The sequence below is a fragment of the Coturnix japonica genome, chromosome 1 (assembly GCF_054131305.1).
Source record: "Coturnix japonica strain WE chromosome 1, WE-NBRP24, whole genome shotgun sequence".
Taxonomy (NCBI): domain Eukaryota; kingdom Metazoa; phylum Chordata; class Aves; order Galliformes; family Phasianidae; genus Coturnix; species Coturnix japonica.
The window spans coordinates 31,684,658-31,702,488 of NC_140663.1; the positions used below are offsets into that span (position 1 = coordinate 31,684,658).

The 17,831-nt window shown below is 40.9% G+C and overlaps 1 protein-coding gene across 2 annotated transcripts in view; it reads right to left on the minus strand.

Annotated features, from left to right (window-relative positions):
- Nucleotides 1–15,778, minus strand: part of CPM (carboxypeptidase M) — a 28,849-nt gene extending 13,071 nt beyond the window's left edge. For both annotated transcript variants that reach the window (XM_085514850.1, XM_015856241.3), the window contains exons 1-2: nt 15,737–15,778; nt 15,504–15,654 (exon numbers count right to left, since the gene is read on the minus strand). Coding sequence is in view for 1 of the 2 variants with exons in the window: in XM_015856241.3 (XP_015711727.2) it covers nt 15,504–15,654; nt 15,737–15,754 (169 nt within the window). In the remaining variant the exon portion in view is untranslated. The remainder of the gene's footprint in view (nt 1–15,503; nt 15,655–15,736) is intronic.
- Between the last annotated feature and the right edge of the window lie 2,053 nt (nt 15,779–17,831).

A 17,831-nucleotide genomic window follows, 5' to 3' on the forward strand; every position in this document is an offset into this window, starting at 1 on the left:
ACAGTATAAGTATTAAGTATTCATACTTATTACAAAGAACAAACTTTTTTCTTTTTTCCCCCCTAATTAAAGACTAAGTAAGAAAAGCTGAACACATACATGAATAACTGCTCAGGGAAAAACTATGAAGGACATGACATGCACAGAAACATGTCCCAAAAATTCGCAACATAAGAATTAGCAGCAACAGAAAGAGTGTTAGTTAAGATCAGTAAAGATGCACAGGAAGCGGAGTTTTATTTAAGTAATAAAATAAGTAAATATTTTGGAAGTCCTAATTTAAAATGGGAGAGGGCATTTTTGTTGTTATCATTGGTAGCGATATTGTGGCATTTCAGAGCTCTTCTATGGAACTGTGCTTCCCACTAGGCTTCTCCCAAAGGTGGGCCAGCTTTGCTGTCAGCAAATGGCAGCAAAGAAACTGGACCAGTTCCTTGTTAGCATCAGTCACAGCCTGTGGGCTGCTAATGGCCTTGCATGCGTATTGCCTGCCCCCAGCTCTCACACACTGCTCAGTGGGACCTATGAGCTATCTCCAGGGAGTCCAGCTATTATTATTTATCAGCAAGAACAGCTATAAAGAGCATTACTTCCTACACTACTGTGGATCCACAACCCTCCCGGTCCAGCTGCAAGGAGCCAGTTACACAGCTAAAAAGAAAACAGGAGTGCTGCACCAACTGCAACCATCTTAGCAAACGGAGATAGATGTTGAACCAGAAGTACTACAAGATGCACTGAAATAACTGTGAACTGACTAAAACTGAAGGCAGCGGTTGCCAAGCTAAGCTCACTTCACAGGTTGAGTTGGAATCTCAGGTTAATTAGGATCAGGAAGCTATGAGACAGCAATGCCAGCAGACAGATTGAACAAGGAGTGCTGCCAGCATTCCCTAGTTGTACACAGTCACTTCAAAGACATTGTTACCCAATCCTTACACACACAAGGCTGAGAGATGCCACCACCTACACACACTACAAAGGATAACGTGAGCAAGCAGTCATCCAGAACATCCAGAAATGAGTTTGTAGTAAGTGCTTTGGTGAGAAAAACTCAACTTCGTTGCATGCAGAGCCAATGTTTCATTAATAATAATTACAAAAAATAAGAGTTCAACTTCTGTAAGTCTAGACAAGCAACAGAGTGGAGAAGCCGAAGATACCAGCTTTTAAGCACATCTTCCTTCAAACAGAAAAGAGGAAGGAAGCACCAGCGCCCAGAACCCTGTTCCCTCTCTCCTCCAAAACCCAGAGGTCCCTCCCAACCCCAGCCATTGTGCAATTCTGTGGAAACAGAACAAGTTCCCAGCTCTCTCTTCTAGATGGAAGTGAATACAGTTAAGCTGTAGATCACTTATTTCCTACAGAGGAGGCATACACTTTCTATAAGGTTACAGATCCATCCAACTCCAGAACTGCCTATTATCAGAGTGAGCACCAAGCACACAGGCATGTCTTCAAAATAGCTTAGAGACAGCAGGTTTAGTGTATTACATGTCAGAAGCCCTCTCAGAGGAAATGAACTACGTGCCAATCAAAAGCATTAGTTTCCTCAAATCTTTTCTCATTTCCCATACAAACATAAAGCAGTGACCTAAAAGGTGAAGCAGTTGAAAGTGGAATCGAGACTTCAAGCCAACCAATATACTAATCATGTCTGCATTACTTTCCTATATCTAATTATGTAGCATATAAAATACCCAACCAGTTACAATAGACAAGCAGTACTGTAGTCCATAGAAGGGCAAGGATCTTCTCACCAATAACCAGATATTGAGACTTGCCTCTGCTTCCTTTCACACAAAACAAGACCATCAGGTCTATCTCAAATCTGACTAAGGGCAACATGCACATCCATTGCATTTCCATTGGGAAACTTGTTGCAGCACCTCACCACCCTCTGAATAAAGGATTTCCTCCTGACATCCAGTCTAAATCTATTCTCTTATAGTTTAAACCATTATATCTTGTCCTGTCACTGCATTCGCTGACAAAGAGTCCTTCCCCAGCCTTCCTGTAGGCCCCCTTTAGGTACTGGAAGGCTACAATGAGGTCTCCCCAAAGCCTTCTCTTCTCCAGGCTGAACAATCCCAGCTTCCTCAGCCTATCTTCATAAGAGAGGTGATCCAAACCTCTGATCATCCTCAAGCTCCTCATGGGAAGCACAAGGAAGAGCTAAGTATAGACTAGCATTAAGTACTGATCTAAATTGGTTTTTCTAGCATGAATGTTTGATCTGTTTATAGTTTGTGTGCATGAGGGCCATCATAATGATAAACACTCCCATGACCTGAGACATCAATTATTTTCCTAGCACTTCCAGCTTGTGAGAAGCATTAAGCTTACCATTAAGCTTACCATTAACAATTAAAATAAATTCCTGGGTCTGCTCAGCCTGCAGTACTGGATAATGCACCTATAAGGGATGATGTAAGATTCTTTCCATATACAGTAATTCACTGCATATAAGAAGATTCAGCAGATAAAGTTTCCTTTAATCAGTAAACCCTAGATAACACTGTTTTCATAGCTGAAGTGAACTGCTAAGCCACCTCCCATGCTTTGCATCAACTGAACATACACTGAGAAACCATTCCTCATTGCCAAACCAGAAATGATTTCAGCCAATCATTGAACTACACTGCAAATAATCAAGACAAACTTGCATTTGTAATTGTGTTGGAGCAAAGCCCGATTACACAGTTTCTGGTAGGGTGAGCAGATTTATTGATAAGTTTTCTAACGTGGCCATGCAACATTCACGACACGGTATCAATATTCTAAACAGAACCATAAAAACTGGGAATTAAAACGGAGAACTGAAACCAATCTCCTGATCAAGTGAGAAAGAAACCAGATTATTTGTAGGCCTTGCAGCCTGGATTACACTCCCTATTTTGTTCTGAAGTTTACTTCTGCTTTTCTTCTCTTTGTTCTTTATAGTTCCATTTATGAAAAGGAGTTATTCCAAAGGCAGTAGTAGCTAGGAAGTGAACTAACTAGACAATGCGCTATCCATACCCCACAGACCCTTAACATTGCTGCAGATCGTATCCATGAGGCACCTCCCTTCCTAAGAAGGCACAAGGCAGGGAGAAGAGGAAGACCAATGCTAATTAAGACACGAAGCCCCAAACCAGATCGCGCTGGCTCCAGATCTAACTAAAAACTTATCTGAGTAGTACAGCACTGAGCATAGGTCATGCAAAACTTATTCTAACTCTGACTGGAAAGTTGAACGTTTAGATGTCTAAATCAAAGCCTCGGGTATGAATCTATGTGGATCCATTTCCGTTGCCTATATATAAAAAAAAAGCAAGATGCAAGCCTAAGAAAAAAGACAGGATGATACCAGTCATTATCTAAATCAAAGTAAGGACCTCGAGCAATACCCTTGAGATTTTAAATAAGCCACAACAATTTACATTTCTTTCTATTTCATATCCTCTTTCTTAAGCAGAAGTAGTAAGTTTTTCCTCATGTTTGACAAGAAGTAGCAAATCATCGGGGTGGTTTATCCACAAACACGCATCTTTCAACTCCAGGGGCAACCATGTTAGTATGTATAGAGCAGTTAAATAGAAGGTATAAACAACTTTGTCGTAATTCTTCAGATTGCTCTGCACCGCTGGTATTTCAGCAATCTTGACAACTTAACCTAGCAGGGCTTCATTCTATCGTGCACCGCACAAATTGCTTAAACATATGTTTCTGTTCCCTAAAACATACAATCAAAGCAGTGCAAGATAAGAAGCGAAAGGGGACTAAACAGGCAAGGTTTTGATCTATGACAGCATAATAGGGCGGTGGTAACACCTTAGGCATAGCTTGTATCGTAGCAATCCTACTCAATTCCAGTTTAAGCAGAAGAGCTTCAGCCTGGATTCCACTATGAGAACAGTCATGAAATAAACATACCAGCTGATGTAGGAGCTTCCACTGCAAAAGCAGCCGCTACTATAATTATGGTTTGACAGAAGAAAGAGAAACGATGCAAATAACTGCCACATGCATTACTTATACAAAACACTGCGGGGAGACAGGATGGTACGAGCTGCTCCTTGGTAAGTTCTTCTGTAGATACACCACAATTCCCACACAATCTCTCAAACACACTTTAATCCTCTTTAACAGTGCATACTAATATTGGAAGCATTTCCTTAACTGTGGCAACCTTCTGCTATGTCCCTGGGTATTCCATTCTAGTATGCAACACTAGTGTAAATCCAAATTAACTATTATCATGCAAGATGTGAAGACATCTTGACAGCTTTCTTTTTATTGCAGAAATGTGCCAGGGTATCTTACAAACAGCACGGGACACCTCTTTTCTGAGGCTTTAACTACTCAGATTTGCCAACACGAATCCAAGCTGGAAAATCTAAAGCTATTTTGTCTCTGCAAGAGGATTGCCCGACAGCACACACAGCTTGATTCAGACTCCAACAGAAGTTGAGAGGTAGCAGCACGTTGAATGATTTTGGTTACATAAATAATCAGGGTGACTGATACAGTAGTACTGCAGAAGTAGCATTGTAGTCATGAGCAAATATGAAAGCTTAAGCCAGCCAGACTGTTGTATAAAGCATCTTTTAGACTACAGTAAGTAAAAAAATAAAGTATCCTGCAGGGATATAAACTTTGTAAATTATCAGCCAGTAGAATGCAGCTGTGTTTGCTCAGAAAACAGACATTCTAGATGTACAGTTTATACTCTGAATAACCTGCATACCTGAACCAAGGGCCAGACAGATGCATAAGCAACTGCAGGACTGCATCAGTTTATCCTCGCTGTCAGTGTACCATATTTGCATGGTCTACTGAGGTAGAAAGGATTATCTGAAGGCTTGGACTGGATTTCCATTAGTAATGAATGACAAAACTCATATCCCAAGAGAAACTACGACACTTAAAACATAAGAAACTCCTCAAGGTATTTCGAAGTATTAAAGACAGATCAGTCACACACATTAATCATGCAAGTGTAACAGTATTCAGTGTGGTGCACGTGTAGGCAGAACAAACCTAAGAGATCCTCAGATAACATTAGATTATTGTGCCCAGCCCATACTCCAAAAATCAATAGCACTTCTTATCCTGGGAGAGGGGGCAAAGGTCTTGCTACTTGCTTTGCTTTCCCAAGTACCTTGCTTAATAAAGAAGCTGTAAAAGAGATCATACTTCACAAGAACTATTTTAGCCACGCTGTTCCTAATAGGGTTGCAGTCAAGAGTGAAAATCATCCATAGGGAAGCAAATGCTTAATTGATGTACTTACTACCCATGCTGTTTCAAGGTGTTAGGAATACCCTGTACTATTTCTACTTGTCAACCTTCAAGTGATACAGACTGTCTCATTTCTGTCAGTTGGCAGTATTTCTCAAGACACAAGGGATTAGAAAGGTTCAACCAGAGAACATTGACAGTTACTGTGCTGATGATGCTGTTTGACTTCTTGCTTCTGGTCTCTTCCATTGTATCCTTTCTTAGAGGCTTATGGCTATCTCTGAAAAGAATGCATATGTCTGAAGGTTATATATAACAAAAATTATAACGTCTCTATATTCAATAAGCACCTGTTTCCAGAGACTGAATAAGCCAATTCAGTTTAGAGTCAGCAAGTGATAAGCAAGATTGTAGGAATAACCTCAGATACTGTTCATTTGTAATCAAAGCATTTGAGAACAGAAGGGGGTCAGAACAGCACATAGTTCTTGCTTATCTGCCTAAAGATTAACACATCTTTGGTTGACTGTGACACCTATAGCTGCTTAAGCAATTTCATGGGACCTGTATCTTATGATAACAATCCTCCGTTTCCCACATATACGTGACTCATCATGCAGTACCATTTCTAGTTCGTATAATCATTCTGACAATACTCTTGGTATTTAAAAACATGGAAAATTGCCAACACGGGGCAGATTCTACAACAGCACCTTGTATATGAACGCAAGAAATAGAAATACATTTTAGAAAGATCCAAACAAAAACAACCCAGAAGGGAATACTGTTTTTAAACTCACATACACTAATCCCATTCAGTGTTGGTCACTGAGGGGAAAACTCCATGGACACATAGAACTACACTAAATAGGCATTCTCTGTTATTTACACTCCTTGCTTTCATATTCACTCCCAGAAACCAAACAGACTGTTCTTCCTCTTCACCAACTCCTGCTTCTATTAGCACAGGATCTTTAAACCACATTTACAGACGTGCAATTTATATTATTTTCTGAGAGAGGTGTCAAATAGAACTACTCTAGTACTAGTACTACTCTAGTAGTTTTCAGAAAAGCAACTGTATCCGTAATATAAAGAAATACTATAAATTCACAGTAATACCACTGGATTATCACAAGCAAAGTGATTGCTTATAATGCAAGCCAGGCACAAGAAGGGGGATGGTTTCAGTGTAATTTATCCAGATTAAACAGTTTTATTTGGCCTAGGTTTTCTGTTTGTTTGTTTTTAAACACCAAAGGCAGAGGAGGCCAAAACTATTCCTGCCACTCGAAGCCAAGAGAGGGAGAAGAAAGCTAGAAGGACTCCACAGGCTGTTGCTCCTAGATGGCTCTCAAGTCACTAGTATACTTGGAGGCCTTGGTGTGTTGAGGTACTTTGCCAAGAGACTTGCTCAGCATATCTCCTTCAGCATCCTTGGCATACTCTAGACATTGTATTTGGTGCTTTTTTTTTTTTTTTTTTTTTTTAAATCAAACCGTTTGGACAGGAAAAAATTCAATTAATTTATTTTAAACAATACAGTTGTTATCATCATCACCTTTGTTCCCAGTTTAGTCAATAAGTTACCTTAGTTTGACCAGTTGCTTCAAGATTTTCTCATAAAAAAAGAATCTTTCTAGAAATCCTAGTGACTGCCTTTTAGGAAAGGCAATCCATTTTAATTAACATATGGGAACATAAAATCCAGGCAGCGTGACTACCAACAGCAGATGAAGCAACTTAGTTCTTTTTCTTGTCAAAGGTGTGTGTTATGGTGGTTTTTGTTTCCTCTTGGATTTTAAGATCAGCCAAATGCAACTGTGCATCAAAGCGAGATTTGTACTGTAACTTACCTCAAGTCATCACGATTAGGAAATGTGCTTTCTCAGAATCACTCAATTTGCACGTGGCCAGGAGCACATCCTGGGGAAGTATTCTGTGCTTAACCTATTCTTAAGAGTTTCCTCTAGCTGTTCATAGAGAAAAGAACACTGAACCAGATTGGGCTTTTGAAATGACACAGTAGGACTCTTATTGAAAACAGAGTTTCCATTATTTTAGCCTCAGGACAAATTTTATTTCTTCAGATCTGTACAAGCTCTCCTTGCTCAAATGTCTCAGGTAAATGCAGACTCATGGATGCAAAACATAGCTGCTAGGAACAAAAAAGAAACATAACTCATCTGTCCTAAATCCACTGTCAACTCAGCATGTAACGCAACAGCTACAATCATTCAGACAATCAACTTCAGCTGCCACAGACCAAACTTCCCCAAAACAATAAGAATTTGCAAGTAAGCCCCAGACATCAAGCTGCAAAACTTTCTTCTTAAAGCATAATTTAATCTCTCTCATGTCTGAATTACCGCATAGATGATAAAAGTTCCTGTGTCCAAAGTAGAATCATTTACAGGCAAGGCAGCCTCTTCACTGAGAGGGGAAAGAGAGCTACACCTACGCATTTGTCTCTCATTTCAATTAACTACTTAATTCATAAGAAGTTGGGGAAAAAAAGCAGAAATAGCAACTGCACACATTCAACTTTCATTCACAAGGGAAAATCCAGCTTTATAAAAAAGAATCTAGATCTCTTCTGCCCATGACCAAATGTAGAAGAACAATCTAAGGAAGAAATGCTTCAGGGTTAGAAGTTGCATCTTGCCTAGTAAGTGCATTTACATTTGTACTGACTGAAGGTTAGGGAGTGTATGTTTGATTTTACATTTCTACCTACTTACTTTCCCAAAACCTGTTAAGGGATATGTAACCAGACATGAATCAAACTGTACCCACCAGCTGCACTTGGTAATTTCAAGTCACAGAAGGCTGACAGCATTGCTACTGGTAATAATCACATCCAGCCGCCATTTCTGTCTATGTCTAAGCAAATGTGGAAACCTGTAAAGCCTTACTGAGGGAAAAACAGGATGGCTGTACTTTACTACTGTAAATAAAGGAAGAAAAGCTTGACAAATACACTCTGCTCCCTGCTTTCTAGTTGTCCAGAAGCAGAGAGGAGGCAGGAAAGCTGTGATTTTTCCCACAGCTCAGGTTATAGATAAACACTGCTCACAGGAACTGTGTACTATTTCTAAGTAGATTACATTTCCTTTCCAAAGTTACAACACAAATATTCCAGTACAAGAAAAGATTTTTATACAAAAAGTGTTTGGACTACGTTGCTAAGACAGGTTTCCTTCAAGCAGTTGTTTGAAAGTCTTTTTCTCTCCTTCTTCCCCTTTTTATTTATTTTCCTTTTTTTTTTTTTCTATTTTTATTTTATTTTATTTTCCTCTTCTAGGAAGAATTTCTGATCTAGTAAATTTCACAGGAAAAAAACCAAAACATTTCTAACAATATTTTCTATAAGAATTTTGTTTGAGTTGCATGTGCGTGCACACACACTTCCATCATCACTTTTTAGGTGTAGGAGACCACATAGAAGGCAGAGAGGACTGACCAATTCGTAGTAAAGGTAAGGAAAGAGATTTAAGCAAGTTATTTGTCCTCATTGCAAGAGAACAGGAACATGCTTAAGGTCAGTTTCTACACCTCTAAGATTGACTTCTTCAATGTCTTAATTGTCTCTCAAGCCAAATGTGCAACACTGGCCCAAACTAAGTACTCTTTCAAAATTGTGTAGGAAGTATAGGCAGTCTGTCAGGGCATCGCTGACAGAATGAAGTCATTTTATCAGACAAAAAAGTGTAACGTTTGGCTATCAGAAGATTAATTGCATACAAACGACTGATGTTGCATTATAGTAGTCAAAGTACTGTAGAAGGTGGAAGTACTGTGGCTTTGCTCCTGTAGTCAGACATGTAAAGTATGTGTAGTTAAATCTACTCTGGTAACTAAGTTGCTAGAAGAAGCAGTCAGAGAACAGTGGGGAGAGAGGGAAAAATGAAGCAAAAATGGGTAAAAGTAACAATCACAATGAGTTTTAGAATGCTTGTTTTTAAATTAAACCCTAGACGTGAGCCAGATGACTTTAGTGTGTTTTAAACGGGGCCATTAGAGTGGGACACATCCCATTCATTCTTGTTTCTAAAAACAAACACTGAAAATCTCAATGCTTATGTTATCTACACACACCATGCTTGGATGATGAGCCTGTGATTCACAGGACTGAGGAAATCTGTGGGGTGGGAGACTAGCAGGGGTAAAAGAGGAGACATAATGAAGGACTGGAGACAGAAGGAAGGACATTTGCAGGTGTCACTCAAAAGTAAGAAGCAGTATACATTATATATCGTATACATTAACACCTCTCTCACTATGTACATGCACAAAAATACCCACAATATTCTCTTTAAAGATATCATATTCTCTGTGGATATTCCTCTAGGCATTTTCTTTTTTTTATCTTGAAAATTAACAGTTGTCATTATTACATTTTTAATTCTATCAATATATAGAGAAGGCAAATACAGTAGTCAATCTTTTATTATTATTTTCACTGGAATGCAATAATCCAGAATTCTGGGCTCCTCTGTTAAATAGTCTCCCCTAAACACCCACAGGCATTAATCACACAATATCAGCACCGTTAGCAGATCACCATCAACTCCTCATCCATCTCAGGCCTAAGTCCCACTGACATCTGGAACAGCTGTTTAGGTTCTCCAACTGTATTACAAGGTAGGCACACACTTCCTACTGCACTACAGAGTCCTCATCACTAGTGTGGCCTTTAGCTCACAGACAGCTGTTTATGAGATGCAGACCTGGGCACTTGGCACTCTCTTCTATTTTCTGAGGAGGGAAGCCCATGAACATGGGCAGGAAGGTGATGTAGTAAGTTCCAGCAGGCACCTCCTCTGAGCCAGCGAGAAACCTGGTCTTCTGGCAGCCCTGCCAAGTACGTCTTCGCTGTAGTACATACATACGCACATGTACAAACACACCCAAGCAAGAATAGCCTGCATGTGTCAGCCTCTGTTTATAGAGCAGGGGTAGCAGAATGCCAATAAATGAGATATTCTTTTCTGTTTACTGTTAAGAGTTGGAAAAGCGTTCAAGATCAATGGATGGAACATGCCAATTCAAAAGCAACAAACAGCAACTGAATAGTAAACAGGATGATTAAAACACATAGTTCTGCCATTAAAAAAAAAGAAATAAAAGCACATATCAATTTTTATCTACTTGCAACAAAGCTGTCCTATTCTGAAAGCTTCTAGTGAAACCAGAATAAAACCTGGTCAGTTTATTGTCCTTTTTGTTTCTCTGATGATAGAATTGGCCAAGGAAGAGTTAGCCTTCTAAGTCAACTCTTCGTTGAGTAGAAGTAGAGGTAGGTGAACCACATACAGCCTCCTTTGCTCAGTGGCCTAAGGAAGACGCTTACAACTATTCCAATTGGACTAGAAATCTAAGAAATGCAGACTATCCTCCAGAAAATATAGCTCTAAAACAAGCTGAAAATGCCTTGCTATCAACTTTATCCAAATCCAGAGTGTATCTAAAAAGAAGATTTTAACGAGCATGAATCTACTACAAAAGCCACTCAGCTGTTTTGATGTTGCTTATCCTCTCCAAATAAGATCATCACCAGGACTACTTAATTATCAACCTTAAGTCTGCTATCCTATCCTTCCCCTCCACCCACTCTTCTAAAAAATAAAATAAATGCATGTTACTTCCAACAATGAAAAGCTATGGATAATACGTGCATTGAAATATCATCTTTCTTTAGTAAGACACTGTAAGATTCATTAGCTACAGAGTCGGTCTTTGTTTTCCACTTGGCTGGCATTAGGCAGGCAAGGTTAATTATGACCACACTGCATCCCATTCTCTAGGCTGACACAGCTGCGCAGTCTTCCCTATTATTATAGAGCATACATACTGCACTGAGGTTGAATACTGTGCAGATTAAAAAACACAGCTCCTGCCAAAGGTCTTCTACAAGCTTATTCAAACAACACATCAGAAACAAAGAACAAGGGTGTCCTGAGCCACCACACGTTTCCACAGTTTGACCTGAAGTAACTTCACGAGGAAAGCAAAGTTCTTTTTGGCAGATACGTGCCTGTCACTGCTGTCCGGATGGGTCTCCAAGAAGGGAGGAACCACACTTCCTTGAATTTAATTGCATAATGAATGGATTCTTCATAGCGTTTATGGGAACTGTCATCTGCCATTGACTAACCCGTTCCATCAATATTAGGTTTAGGGAGTATTTTTTTTCTTTCAGTTTGTGAAAGAGAAGGCCGCTATTAGTCATACATGGAGACAGACCAGAATACAGTACCCATGCTCCACCTGCATGAGCCAGATACACATTCCAGGTATTGAGGTTTCATTTATTACCTTTGATACTCCTGCTTAAGGTTTTTGACTGCATTTACGTATCCCTCTTCTCATACTCCATGGTAATAACTTCCAAGGAGAAATGAGATAAGTAAATACCATCTCTTTCAGTGTACAGACATGAAGACTGAACAGGCCATTGCTAATCTAGAATATGTTCTTCCCAGTAAACTAACAGAGGAGCTGTGAAGTTCCACATGTTGATGTAAATTACCACAATCAGACTGAACATCTTCTACATTGTTTTCCAATAACGTTCTTGGTACTGGTTTTGTTGTGTACTTTGCCATTTATGTACAAGCATGTCAAATGAACACATTCTCTAAATCTGCCCTCATATTTATCTGGATAAATCACACTTGACTGCTTAATGTCATGAAGAAGTGACTGGCTCAGTGAGAGAGACATTAATACTGAATTTCCTTAACCTTGATCTTAGTGAGGGCATCAGAACTACCCCTCCAAGTACCTTTGCAAACATGGGGACATATGGGTTAGATCAGCAAGGTCAGAAAGAGGCTGAATTGTAAGACCAAGCAATCTGTGGTTCAAGCAACAGCAAGTCACTAACAGCATTCCTCAGGGGCCAGTACTGAGGCTGACACTGTGTAACATTGTCAGCAGGGCCAGAGTTGCCATTCAAAGGGGCCTTGACAAGCTGAAGGAATTTCTCAACCAAAGGATCATGACATTTGACAAATGCAAATACAAAGTCCTCCTCCTGGAACGGAACCACCTCATATTGGGATTATCAATCCAATTATTTCATGTTTGCACAGGCTGCAAATTGACTACCTAGGTTTCAGGTCTGCAAGCTATGAGTTGCAGGGAGCTGGAGGGGTGTGCACAGGGACAAAAAGACAAACATGAACCAGCAGAGTGCTCTTGCAGCAGAAAAGGTAACTCCTCTGCTTGGCTACATCAACAAGAACATTAGCCAGCAGCATGAGGGAAATTATAAACTCACTAGTGCTGACGGGGGAAAATTATGTCTATAGTACCATATCTAGCTATAGGCTCCTCAGTGCAAGAGGAACACTGTTAGACCAAAGAAAGTTCAGTAGAGAGCCATTGAGATTATTAGAACACTGAAGAATGCCTGAGGAGAAGCTGATGAAGGTTGGCTTGGGTGACCTGAATGATGTTACAGCTACAACTTTCCACTAACTAAAGGAAGATATATTAATGTCTCTGAACCTCTAGGTGGAGGCTGGGGGAGCAAAATCTATCCTAGAGTAAGAGAAGTACAAGTAAAAGACCCCTCACGAGACTGAATGCATATAAGTCAATGGGACTGGATGATATGCATCCCGGGGTTCTGAGGAAACACTGATTTATTGCCAATCCACTATTTGAAAAGTCATGGCTGTTGGGCAAGGAAAACATCACATTGTTTTTAAAATGGAGAAAGGAATGTCCTGGGAATCACAGGCTGGTGAGCCCTCACAGTGCCTGGGAAGATCGTCCTGGAAGCTATTTTTAAGGCACGTGCAAGACAAGAAGGTGATCTGAGTCCAAGCTGGTGGCCTTCTGTGTTGCAAGCCCTGCCCATAGCACGGAATTAGATGATTTTTAACATCCCTTCCAACCAAAGCCATTCCATGATTATAGAGAAGATGGACCCAGACCCTTCTTACAGGTGCATGGCAAAAAGACACAACAAAGCAAATTCTAATTAGATGGTAGAAGAGTCATTTTTACATCAAAGGTAAATAAGTACTGGATCAGGTACTCAGAGATCCTACAGAATCTCTGTCCTAGCAGATGGTGATAATGGAGAATACCCTGAGTATCATAACTCTAAGCCCACAAGGGCTAACTTAAGGTAGTTGGCCTCAAGGCCTAAATTACCCTATGATCTTCCTGGAGTGTGTGTGACTTGTGGCATAAAGAACACCCAGCTATTCCTGTAGAAGAACTACATGCAGTCATATCTGGAAGTGGTGATATGTAGGGCAGTGGAGGCCTACCTATCTGGGCTTCAAGGATAGATCCTAAACCCTTGCAGAGCTCCAGGTTCACTCAAGCCAAAGATAAAATAATAATAATAAATAATAATAACAAAAAATAATAATTAAAAAACCCAAGTTTTCACTGCACATTCATCATAATTCAAATCTAAATGACAGTATATAATACTAGATTAATCTGTCACAAAACTTTCTCTTAGTATGAGCAAGCAAAGTGAAAGACCATAATTCAGTTCCACCCTCTACCATATTTCACAGGGTTCTAAATGAAAATTTCTTAACAGATATGAGAATCTTTTTATTGCTTAAAAAAGTTCAGTACTTCTATTTTTTCCCCTTCATCTTTTCTCCATTGTCACTCTGCTTTACCTGACGCTGAGAACGTTTCTACTGTCCACCTATTGCATTCAGAGGAATACAGCAGGTGTGCAAGAAGTGCACAGAGTAACTGGTAATCTCTTTGGGAATCATGAAGATATGCTGACAGAGCAAGAGAGAGCCCACATGATTCTCCTCCCTCCCACAAGTTTGGCAAAGCAGAAGGCAACATACTGAAGCCTGAACCAAGTCTCAGGGCACCACTCATTCACATCAAGAGGTGATGCATTTCCAGTTTGTTTTCATGCTAATTAAAGTCAGACAAGTTAAACACTTCGTGTTATCTGCTTTCAGATGTCTAGATATGAAGGAGCCAAAATTTCAGTCTCAGGTTGAATGAGGATTTTTTTGTCCCAGCAGAAAGATAAGCCAACAGAGATTGTGCCAGAAAAGTCAGAATCAAGTTATATCTTTAAAAAAATAATAAGAAGTTACCTAAGTCCCCTCAAGGTAGGGATACAAAGATGTGGATAATTAGTTTGTACATGAGGAACTGTACAGACTTCTTGTGTGAATAAACATAATCCGATACAATTCTGCCTTTGACAAAAGCAAGGACACCACAATGTAACTAACTTTAAGATTCTCTGTCTTGTTTGAGCCTTCCCATAAAAAGACTGCCTTAGAAATGAGTGCAGACGTGCACAGAGACAAAAATCACATGTCCATAGCTACCTGACAGCTGTTTGCTACCCTGCTGAAACAGACCAGACTCTTTTCAACCAGAAGTTACAATAACACAAGGAAGGATGTGCAGAAATAAACTGCTAGCGTTCCTCACTGTTACCTACCTAGAAGAATATAGGTTTGAAACAAAACAAACTTCAAATACTTTAAATCTAGAAATAAGAAGTGGGATTAGAGGACGAGACGGTTCCAAGGAATGATCTGGTTTTACACCTCACGTTTGTCTTTTTGAATTGATCTCCTTAGCCTTTTTTTCCCCCCTTTTTCCTCAAAGTTAGAGCAAGTGTTTATTAAATATGTTAATAGAGATATTAGAAAGGTTAGTATTTAAAGAACACAGAAAACTTTAATCGCCAAGTAAAGCATTTCAATGAAGCACCAAACACAGAGGGGAAAAAAGAATAAGTTACAATATGTAAGATCAGAAAGGTGGTTACTGAGTGAGATTTCTCCTGCCTGGGTCAAGACTGAAATCCTAAATCTTCACTTAGAATCTCTGTTCCATATGGTATTTGATACCCTTTTTCCTTTCAGTCCCTTTTTACTCAGGTTATCGATAAGGCCAAGAGAGAGGGTGTTCTGAACATAAATCACAGGTGAGAAGGCACACACCTCCTCACAGCCCCACCTGGGACGAGTACTTAGCCCATGGGATACATATGCTTCAAGCTCCTGAACGACAGCCCTGATTCTGAAATCGCCACTCGTTACTTTCTACTCGGAACAGAGATGGGTGTTGGAAGGACTTCCACCTAAGTTGCAGCGCCGGAGTGACATCAGAGCTGGCTGCTCAGGCTCAAGCAAGAGGCGGAGGGAACTCAGGAGAGACCGAAGCAGAGAGCACCCGGCCAGCGGTTAGAGCAGGACCCCACGGCTCCATCCCCAACAAAGCAAACCCAGCCGGCTCTTCCCCGCAGCACCCACCTTCCACCGAGCGGCCGATGCTGTGCAGGTGGGTGATGGCCGGGTGGGCGGCGTGCACCTCCTTCAGGTACGCCTCCAGCTCCTCGCTGTGGTGGTACTTGTAGTCCAGCGCGGCCACCAGAGAGACCAGGCACAGGACGCCCACCGCCTCCTGGAAAGAAGCAGACGAATCAAATACCCGTGACCCCGCTGAGGACTCATCACTGTCCGGTTCTGACTCCCACCCTTCCTACCCCAGCGCCCGTCCTCATGCTGCCACCGCTCCTCACAACTGCAGCCGTACCGCCGGGTGGGGGCCGCCATCCCCGCCGCCCGGCCTCGCCCTGCCCCTGACTGACGCCGGCTCCATCCACTCAGGTCCCCCCGGCCCGCCCAGGGGCTGAGGGAGGACCGGGGAAGGGGAGGGGGGAGCTCCCTCACCCGCCCCGCCGGCGGCTCTCACCTGAGCGGCGGGCGGCTCCTGTCAGCTCGGGGGTGGTGTGGCCTCATCGTGTTCTTCAGAGTGAATCTGCCTCCTCCTCTTCCTCCCCTTCCGTGACCCGCAGTTTTGCCCCTCACTTTGGTCCCCATGAGGTTTAGGAGGGGTTGAAACGCGCCTGATGCGTGTGGAGTGAGTCCTAAGAGAATACAGGCTTCCAAATCTGACAAAATCCCTGCTCGGCAGCTTTTGTTTAAAATTAGTTTTTAATAGGCTTAGAATTACTTGGATTATATCTACAAAATGAAGTGCTTCTCTTGTTGGTTTTTTGTGCTAACCACATTGCTTTGGGGATATGCTGTTGTTGGGATTCACCGCAGACATGTTTTCATCACCTTTTATTGTCTTCTTTAGGATTCAAGAAGGACTGAAAGAAAAAAAATGAAGTTCCTGCATCGAAAGATGAGACTTCATCAAGATTTCTTCTAAAATACACTGTAGCTATAGCTGAGTGCTGGAATACAAGCATTCAAATGTACTGAAGAACTTTGGTGAGCAAGGCTAAGGGCAGTTTTCTTCACAGCTCACAGCAGGATGCTCTCTGCCACCTTCTGATTTTAGAAAAGCAAGTCTGTATGATCCAATCCAAAACAGCAGATCCTGTATTCTGGATAGAAGGCTCTGATAAATAAAAAGTTTGTTCTTATTATTTTTTAACCCAGAAGCTTTAAGCAAAACATCAAAGTGTATTTTGGTGCAAGCATCTATATCTCAATGTACCAAAAGCATGTACACCCAAAAATAGTGGTAAGAGATCTGTGTTCACGCATCTTAAATAGCCTTAATTCATGGGAAGAACTACCTTGTGCTGTATGACAAGGGATACAGTGTTTAAGGCTACGTGGCATGGGAGAGAAGCTGTTGGGTTACACTGAATGTGTTCAGAGAAGCAGGAGGCAGAAGACAAGTACGTGGGTCTCACGTTTCAACATGTGAGACTTGAATGTGTGTGTATATACATATATAGGCACCTTGAAGGATGATCTGGTGACACCATTTGAGTAAGCAGGAAAGAAAGTACATTTCACTGGTAATCCCACATATACACACTTGGAAACTATCCCGCTGTAATCACGTGGAATCAGAGAACTATGACTCTGAGTAGGGTGTTGGCAGCATTGTGCAATGACAGGGGGCTGTAAAAATTAATCTCAGAGAAATGACTAAAAACACCTTTGATAATTGCACAGCACTATCTCCTTTTGAAATCACACTGCTCTTTACTGTATTTAACACAGTCATGGTTAAATGAGAGCGCTGCAGGTTTTAGGAATTTCAAAAACACTTCAAAATGATAGATGGTTTCCACGCCAGGAGCGTGCAAGAAAAGACAAGTCATTCTTTGGGGTGTTATATGACTGATGTATAACAGAGTCCATTTTTGTTTGTTTATTTGTTTTCAACCTGATCTGTAACAGAAAGTACAAAGCTTGAAGATACCTGTTGCTCTTGAGAAGGGCTGTTTAATCTGAGCTTGGAAATGATATACCAATTTATAAGGTCGTTGTTAAGAATCAGAGCTAAAGACCAAATACTGTGTAAAACTGTCAGTGATGAATCTCCTGTTGTCAAAATCAGGCACCACGTGTGTCAAGGCTGAAACTGACAGCAGTATCACTCCCAGCACTGCAATGGAAAATGATCACTATGATGAAGCAAGGTAAATGAAGCTTTATTGCTGTAAAGAGTATTAACTACTCTCCTCTTGGAAACGTCCAGGATCAGCCAGTGAAATGTATTTGACAAGCAAGTATTGAGACAAGCACCTGAGCATGAGTTTTGTAGGAAGAAAATACAATTTTTGAAGTGAAATTCTCACCTGTGAATCTCAGCAGTTACTTGGAAGTAGG